Genomic DNA, 9,163 nt, shown 5'->3' with positions numbered 1-9,163 from the left:
GTTTTAAGTTTTAGTCACTCGTCACTCGTCAAAATAGTTCGGACTTGTTTTTGACGGTTATTTGATAAAATACTAAATTAAACGTCGCTAGTCGTAACTATTGTTTTTTGTTCTCTCACATTACAAACTTATTTGTTGTGAAAACCTCCTTTAATTTTCTTAACAGTTCGTTTGAATTCTAAAAGCTAACCAAGATCCATTTAATTGTAAGTACTACGCGCGCCCTATTTGGAGTAAACATATATCTAGGTACGTATCGATTGTAACGACTGTACTCAATAATTTTTAATGTACTACAAAATTTCGACCCAGCGACGTACGCCTAATATATAAGCATACTGCGTGTATATGCAAGAGTATAATATGGAGTTTATTTAGGAAAGCGGTTACCTATCATTTATGGTTTTAGAAATAAGTTTTATGTTCATAGGGTGTGATGTGTATTTTATACATAATATGTGTCTTGAGGGATTACCACCTGGAATGGATAAAGACGATAAATTTTTAATAATTGGATTATAATATCGTGTATTGGAATAATGAAGATGAAGTAGAATATTGCGAAAGCTATTATAAAAGCATTTAGCTTATTCGTGTAATATGTACTGAATATATTATAATAATATACTGATATCTAACATTATTCGAAGATATTTACGAAGTGTGTGATTTGAAATAAAAGGAGGAGCATAAGTATCTAGTTAATTTTCTAAGTACAATATTTTAATGAATTTTTATTTTACTTAAATTAGTGTTCTAAGTTTTTTTTGCTTTGCTGTAACAAATAAATCCCCATATTATATCCTTTTCCAGATATGTTTATATTTTTAAATAGGGTTTGTAAAATTAAAATTATTATTAAATGTCAAAAATGTTATTACTTGTTTTATTGTATTGATTAGATTAGGACATGACTATACGCTTAGCCTCATTGTTGTAAGACTGTAAACTGTTTTTGATACCTATTTAAGATTCCCATAATAAAAAGTTCTATTTTAGATTATATCAATATATTGTACGAGTAATATTATGCTAAAATACTTATCAACGATTTTGATTATCGTGTAATGTCGTGTATGGTATCTGTATATTTATTTATGTTAATAAAAATAATCACCACAATATTTCTATTAATAAATAAATAGAGATTATTCCGGAATTGCATTTAATTTTCAAAAAAATCAAAATCAAATCAAATAACTAATATTAAATAATAAATAATCTAAAAAATAAAATACCCTATTATTAGATGCTCTGAGCATAATAATTATAGGTACCTAATTGTTTCGGTCCTGAGTGCCAGCTGTGTAATATTTTATATTGGTTATTAACTTATTATATCACTGTTATATTATATAACGTGCACAGTACGATTGTCCGTAAATACTACTACTTCATACTCTGTATCCGATAGAGTGCAGGAATGTGAATCAACATTCTCCGCAAATTTGCCAAGAGTTCCCCTCTCACTACTCATTATATTTTCACAGAATCGCGTCAATTATTAAAGTTAAAAACCGTATTAAAACACTAAAACCGTTTCAAAATAGATGTTCAAAACGAACGAGGTTGGTTTTTTCATAATGCACGTATACGAAAGTGACCCACGAAATGTATATTTTATTGTTAAAACTTACAATAGCTAGCAGTTGACAAATCAATAAGGAACCAAATAGTAGAAGTAGGCACTATAATATAGCTCCGATGACATATAAAAATTAAGTTTCTATTCTCATATTATGTTATTATTCACAAAAAATGCCTCCTATACAAAGGTGTTCTCACGGTCGTTTGAATAAAAATCAACAGTTATTATAAAATTAAAAAGTCCTCTATTTTTATAAAACCTTTCTGAATGATGGTAATTATTTTAATAATAAAATAAAATATTGAGGTAAAATTGATAGGTATTATACTATTATATTATTATATAACATTATTATTTTTATAATTACTTACTTATAATTAGGTAAATAAGCTTAACATATCCTCTGGCCGGAATGTTATTTCCCAATCAACAATGTATTTAATATTATGAATTTGTGATGACGACATGACGGCGTTTTGTTGATTTTTACGTACATGTTTTATTTTTCCATTATATTTTTAATATCAAATGCTTTAACGTCCTAAATAAATTATTTATATTATATTTTTATTTTTATTATACTGAAGATATTTTAATCAAATTTGTTTATACAAACCCCTTTCTAGATACTAGAATAAAACTTCTAGTTAAAACTTTAAAATACAGATATTTTACTGATGAAAATTACAATTCATAATATATTAATAAAATAAAAATGAATTAAAATTATGTTATGATAATTATTATCCGATATGAACGAAAAAATATTGGAATTACATTTTTAAAAATATCGATAAGCTCTCACCACGGCACTTTCAACCGCCATATAAAAACGTAGATATCCTCTTCTATTGCAACTGGTTTTTCCTATAATAATTATACGAGTAATCTAAAACACGAATGCTTTTGTAAATAAATAGGTTAAACAAAACAAAAAAAAACGTATTTCTTTTGAAAAAACCTAATCAATTGTTTTAAATTCATACTCATATTAATAAATAGTAGTCACTTTAATGAGTTTAATGTATAAATCGTATTATTATTTAGCATACTAATTTTCTTTTACACTAAGCATAAGAATATTTACAATTAAATTTGTAATATTTACATAAAATAAGTAAATTTGATGGAAAATAATAACAACAACAAGTTATTTTAGTAAACCAATACAAGTCGGAATCCAAGAAATCTCGGCTCCAGTGTCATACGAGTATTAATCGGAATAATAAATGTTAAACTTTTTATTTGTCCCTTTTTGGCCAACGTGCACCGCTTACTTAGCTTACCCAGACCACACACTATAAAAAAAAATAGTGCAGCAAACATTCCATAATAATCATATAAATCATACTACAATACAATCCATCAAAAATAACCAAGCCCCCTTTTTTATTTTAACAATTTTTAAATAACTTTATAACTTGACTACTTGAGTCTCTTATATTAAATGCCTTCATTTAACAAATTCTTCAAACTAATAAACAGAAAAAGTATGTACATTTTTTATAAGACCTATAAAAGCTAAGGCCTAAGACAGACCACAGTGAAATATTAATATCCAATTATTTTTACAAAAAAGTCAAAATTAATATTTTAATAGGAATCTATTTTTTAGTACCTAATGGCTAATAATAATTTTCTCGACTAAATTCATTTTAAATCAATGATTGGTATTGTCAATGGCAATACGCGGTTTCACTGCTATTTTTAACCAAGATTTTTTCTCAATTATTTTATTTTTATTTTTTTACACAGCGACCTTTGATCCCTGTCTTAACAAAGTATGGTAACTTCCAAAATAAGTAGGTACCTATAATATTTAATTTTGTTAGCTATATATTACTATATATAATAAATAATAATATATTACTTTGAGTTTTTAATTTTTTCCATTTAAGCAGCTTAATTACAATATGCCACTATGCCAGTGATCTAGGTAGAATATTTATTTATTAAACAATTGGTTTTAATGAAATAGGACACCCGCCCCACAAAAAAATAAATTAATAAATCAAAATACTCTACTGGTGGACAACATCCCCATTCCCAAATCACTGAAAGTTTATTTATTTAAATTTATATAAATCCAATAATAAAAATAATTGATTCGTGTTGAAGGTTGAACACACTACACAGATATAATATAATATATGTAGTTAATATTTAATAATGAAAATTAATTAATAATTATTAATTATTATGTTATGATTATGACTCAGATGATTAACGTTATCAACAGATGTTAACAACGGATTTTTCATCTGTCGCGTTATCAGTTAGGGAGATGATAATAATTCTTGGGGCAGCCGCGGTAAGAAAAAAAACGAACGGCATGCATTTTTTGCGGTTCGAGTCGTATCGTTTTCGCGACGATTTAAAAAATGTACTAGTGAACGTATCGTTTTATAATAATTAATAACAATTACTTGTTTAGAAACAGAGTCCACACTCCGCGGTGCAGCAGCAGACGACTCCCACCGGTCACCGCCGAATCTTGTCGACGAAGACCGACTCCTACTCCTCTCTCCACTGCCTCGGCCGTTTCAGCGACACCGTCAAATAATAATATGAATAATATAATATTATTATTATGATGTCATCGATTCGAACATAATATCTCGGGCGCACCAGTAGTATTTGCACAATTGCACCGTTCGTCCGTTCTCGTTCGTGGCGTAGACGGTCCGACGCCTACCCGCTTTGTTGCGTCGACATTTTCTAAGTTTTCCTCTTGCTCTCTCGTCGTCGTCGTCCGTCCACAATGGCCGATCGCCCAGCAGACGAACTGCGGTTACTGGACGTCGACAATAATTCGTCGGCGTTGGTGGCCGAAGCCGCCGAGGTGGCAGACGGCACGCTGGACAAACCAACCGTCCGGCAAACGGTTTGGCGAGTGACCAAAGGTCTAGTGCCCGTGGTCACCATCTACGCTCTCGGCTTTTGGCGCGTGGCGTCCGTCAGCGCGTGGGTGCTGGTGCCGTTCTTCTTCTGTCTGTCGGTCGTCCGCGACCTCTTGAGCGACGCTGGCCGAATAAAACGCCGGCGCGCTCAGATAGCCGCTGCTGCCGACGAGAAGGACCTGATCACCGCAAACGTTGCCGAGCTACCGTCCTGGGTGTTCTTCCCGGACATCCATCGCGCCGAATGGCTCAACCAGGTAGGTTTGATGGCGACAGGTACTCGGGTACTCGTTACTGGAAAGCGATGGTTAGGTTGTTTGCTGACTGCACGACGATGCTCTGTTTTAGATTATCAAACAGATGTGGCCGATGATCAGCGCGTACGCTCAGAGCACCATAAAAACAACCGTAGAACCGATGGTCATCGAAAGCCTACGTGAATACAAAATCAATAACTTTGCGTTCGACAAGTTACGACTAGGATCGATAGTGAGTACTGCGTCTACATACCGCAGCTACACTTTATTGTTTCAGTTTTACAAATGTACGTGGCAAATTTTTGTAGATTAGAACCAATTTTAGCTTAAATATTAGAACGTAATGACCTACTATCAAACTTAAAGGTCTGTGTTCTCTCGTCAAATTTTTAAAGTATTTTAATTTTTAAGTTAGTTACGAATATGTTATATATTAAAATTTAAAAACACTTATACCTAATTCACTGAAAAATTAAAGTATCGTAAAAAACCAATGAGATAACACGCAGTTAATGTTCTAACTTTTAAGTTTAATAATAAGTCATTTCATTCTTTTAAGCTAAACGCATAAATTTAATTCTACTGTACAAAAATTTGCCATGTACGTTTGTAAGACAGATATAACACGTGCAGGTGTGACATCCTTTTAAAGTTTTAAACATTGTGTGGTTAGTTGAAAAGGTACATTATTTAAAATAAATTATTTTATTTAAGCCACCCAAAATCGGAGGTGTCAAAGTCTATGATAAAGTATCACGCGATCAAATAATGTTGGACATTGACGTTATGTAAGTCATTACTATTCTTCATAATATCTTACAACCAATAGTAGAAATTAACTCTATTCACATTGTTCACATTTTAAAGATTTGCTAGTGATAGTGACATATCGTTCTATGTAAGCGGAATCCCTTGCGGTATCAAAGACTTTCAAGTAATGACGATTAGTTTTTAAGTTTTAGAACAAATTTTAATAATAGTAGAAACGTCAATAAACAGATTCGTGGTATGATGAGAGTGGTTATGAAACCATTGCTCACTACTTCACCTCTGGTAGGTGGAATGCAGATTTTTTTCCTTAATCAACCTGACATTGATTACGATTTAATGGGTGTTGCCGACGTACTGGATATGCCCGGCCTCAAGTAATTGCAGTACATCATAATATCAAATATTAACATTTTATATTCAATGTCAACACAATTATTGTTTTAGTGATGTATTGAAAAAAGTCATTGCTCAACAAGTAGCCGCTACAATGGTTTTACCTAACAAATTGCCTATAGTATTGAGTAATGAAATAGCTGCACATGTTGTAAAGTTACCTGAGCCAGAGGTTAGTATCATAACTATAAATTCTACATTCTCTTGCCAATTCTTAGTAATTTTATTTGAATATTAATTATGTATGTTCTAGGGTGTCTTGCGTGTACATATCTTTCAAGCTAAAAATTTGGTGGCCAAAGACATGAGCTTGATAAGAAAAGGCAAATCAGATCCTTACGTCATTGTCACATTGGGTGCACAACAATACAAAACTCATACAATAAATAATGAACTGAATCCTAAATGGGATTATTGGTGCGAGGTAATGAATATTATATTAGAAATCAAATATTTTATCCTAATACATAATATAATTGTTTTATTACTATTTTTCTACAGTTTGCGTCTTTTTCTCCTAGAGGACAAGTATTGAAGCTCAAACTTTTTGATGAAGACGAAATGGTGGGCAAAAAACATTCGAATCTAGGAAGGTGAAACACTATTATAAAACTAAGTAATGACTAATTTTATTTTTATTAATTTTTATTGTGTAGAGCTTCAATACAAATTGGCAATGTTGCTAAAACTGGATATTTTGATAAGGTAAATAAAATAATTAGAACCATTGATTAAACTTCTTTTGCATTCGTTTATTTTTTTTTTTATATATTTATGTACAATTTTTTAAAACAATCATTTATAGTGGATCAACTTGGAGGATACCAAACATGGCATGATACATGTGCGTATGCTTTGGTTGGACTTAACTTTGGAACAAAGTGCATTAAAGAGGGTAATAGAAGAGTGAAATCACTTATTGTGTTCATAGTTTATTTAATATTGTACTTTTTAGGCCCTTACTGAAACCCAAGAACTTCGAATAACAAATCTAAGTTCAGCTGTAGTGATGGTATACGTAGATTCGGCTATCAATTTACCGGTGTGTATTCTAATGAAATTATGTTCTAAAAATATTATTCTATAATAAATTCTGGTAAATTATAGAACGCTCGAGCTCAAAGCAAACCAGATCCATTGGTACGAGTAACTGTTGGTCAAACTACCCAAACAACTGTAGGAAAATTGCGCACTGAACGTCCTGTCTATGAACAAGGATTCACGTTTTTGGTGAACAACCCTGAAACAGACACAATCGAATTTAAGGTATTTATAGTATTTTATTATAGGTTTATACAATTTATACTGTATTTTTTTTATTAGGTTATAGATCAAAAAACAAATACTCAGTTGGGTTTATATGTTTACGAATTGTCGTTACTATTGGTTGCCCAAAATATGCGAGTGGATACTCAACCTTATGATCTGATAATTGACAGCAAGAACCAACAGCATGACAGCAAACTATTGTTTTGTATGCAACTCAAAGTATGTTTTTATGTTCAGACTGTAATTTAAAACAGTGTTGTGCACACAATATGGTTTTAGCTCTTTGACTCCTCCCCCCCTCCTTGGCTAATTTTATTATATAATAACCATATTTATTTTGTGTTATTCAATATAACACTCTCTATTAGAAATTTTATGTCACTGATTTAATATATTTAACTAAAAATACTTGATTACATACTTTAAATTTTATATAGTTTTTGAAAAAGTGTCCCGTATTGGTCGATGTCAATGACGACACTACTTCAGTAACAAAACCTCTATCAAGACAGACATCTGTACAGTCGACAAAATCTGTCAACAGTGTTATAACTTCAGCAGATGTGTCTGAGATTCAGTCGTCAGCTGTTGGCAATAACACACCTACAGATGGTATGAGTAGGACCTCGTCGATTAAAAGAGATTCAACGGTATCTCGAAATTCACATACCGGTGGTGGTGATCAAGAACCACTCATTGAACAAGCCGAAACCACCGAACTGCTAAGCGAACCGTAAGAATCATACATTATTGCTATATATTTATTGTCTTATAGAATGAAACCTTTTTATTAATATTTTTTTAATCAAACAGAGAAGAACCAGCTCCTGGCACAGGTCCTTTGGGCAGCATACAAATAACATTGACATTCAGCGTGGCCAGACAACGTCTCAACGTTACTATACATAAAGTCGTGTAAGAATACCATTATTTCATTAGTTTTAATGATGTATGGACGGTAATTATTTATTGTGGTGAACATGTTGCTTTTTTTCAGTAACTTACCAATCAAAGAAGCTTCGGACATCCCTGATCCTTATGTCAAGTTGTACGTACTACCCAAGAAAGAAAACAGTAACACCAAACGAAAAACTGAAGTAAGACTCCATAGCAGGAAGAAACGAGAAACATAATTATTGTTTTATTATTCTAGTAAATAATATGTGCTTATATTTTTAATGTGTAGACGTACAAGGACAATTGCAACCCCGTGTATGAAGAAACATTCGAGTACATCATGGGAGTGGCTGAGTTGAACAGCAAACAGCTAGAAGTGACTGTCCTGACTAAGAAGACTTGGCACAGTCCTGTCTTGGGTCAGATAGTGTTGAACATTAGCGACTATGTCAACATAAACACACCCAGTTTTACTGGTTGGTTTGATTTAGAAACTGAAATCAAAGAAGGCACCGTCGGTTAATTATAATTCATAGTGCTTTAAACATATTACCTATCGTTCATTTTTTAAACGGCATACATTTATTATTTTATAACAATATGGTGCTTAAATATTATGATTTACCTTAAGGCAGCATAATATGTATTTATTTTTAAACTATTAGTCACATTTTCTTTTACATTTTTTTTTTTTATCCATTTTGCATTGTTAAATTTATTTTTACTATTATTTTTTTTTATATATCTATTATAAATTGTTATTTCTTATATACTTTTCTAACTTAATTTGAAAACAATTCCGTCTTTGCAAAGTATTGTGTTGAAAACCCATTGATTTATACTTTATTAACAATGTTATTGAACAAATTCAATAGTGCCACGCTTTTTAATTAATTATATGTTTTTTATTTCTTACACATTAAGTTGTATCTTTTTAGAAAAATATTTTATTTGTATTGTTGTTATAAAATGTTGACCTCCTTGTTTAGTTACATTGAATGTATCACATACATATTAGATACAATAGCAACTAAATAAACACTACTCGCAGAAGTATAGTCTCACAATAAGATGCATTTAGTATTATT

The 9,163-nt window shown here is 31.3% G+C and overlaps 1 protein-coding gene across 3 annotated transcripts; it reads left to right on the top strand.

The window, feature by feature from the left end:
• Window positions 1-9,139, top strand: LOC132918052 (extended synaptotagmin-2). 3 transcript variants are annotated; one of them, XM_060979117.1, is made up of 18 exons: window positions 1-206; window positions 4,023-4,745; window positions 4,837-4,977; window positions 5,460-5,533; window positions 5,613-5,679; window positions 5,745-5,890; window positions 5,961-6,081; window positions 6,163-6,333; window positions 6,411-6,502; window positions 6,566-6,614; window positions 6,715-6,804; window positions 6,865-6,951; window positions 7,017-7,175; window positions 7,233-7,397; window positions 7,616-7,911; window positions 7,992-8,093; window positions 8,176-8,275; window positions 8,365-9,139. In XM_060979117.1, the coding sequence occupies exons 2-18, from the start codon at window positions 4,350-4,352 to the stop codon at window positions 8,596-8,598; spliced, it is 2,490 nt and encodes an 829-aa protein (XP_060835100.1). In that variant the 5' UTR covers window positions 1-206; window positions 4,023-4,349; the 3' UTR covers window positions 8,599-9,139. The 3 variants fall into 3 exon arrangements, with proteins under 3 accessions (XP_060835100.1, XP_060835099.1, XP_060835098.1); XM_060979116.1 differs by lacking the exon at window positions 1-206 and adding an exon at window positions 232-249; XM_060979115.1 differs by lacking the exon at window positions 1-206 and having other exon boundaries at window positions 3,906-4,745.
• Window positions 9,140-9,163: the final 24 nt, after the last annotated feature.

The sequence above is a fragment of the Rhopalosiphum padi genome, chromosome 1, assembly GCF_020882245.1.
Source record: "Rhopalosiphum padi isolate XX-2018 chromosome 1, ASM2088224v1, whole genome shotgun sequence".
NCBI classification, from domain to species: Eukaryota; Metazoa; Arthropoda; class Insecta; order Hemiptera; family Aphididae; genus Rhopalosiphum; species Rhopalosiphum padi.
Note: the sequence above shows the minus strand (reverse complement) of the source record. Positions and strands in the feature narration are given on the sequence as shown.

Excerpts from the sequence above, each read along its gene's own strand:
- LOC132918052 (XM_060979117.1), top strand. The coding sequence starts at position 4,350 with ATGGCCGATCGCCCAGCAGACGAACTGCGGTTACTGGACGTCGACAAT. Across the intron at positions 6,334-6,410 it reads AATGGGATTATTGGTGCGAG|TTTGCGTCTTTTTCTCCTAG; the intron begins GTAATGAATATT and ends ATTTTTCTACAG. Across the intron at positions 6,615-6,714 it reads AAACTGGATATTTTGATAAG|TGGATCAACTTGGAGGATAC; the intron begins GTAAATAAAATA and ends AATCATTTATAG.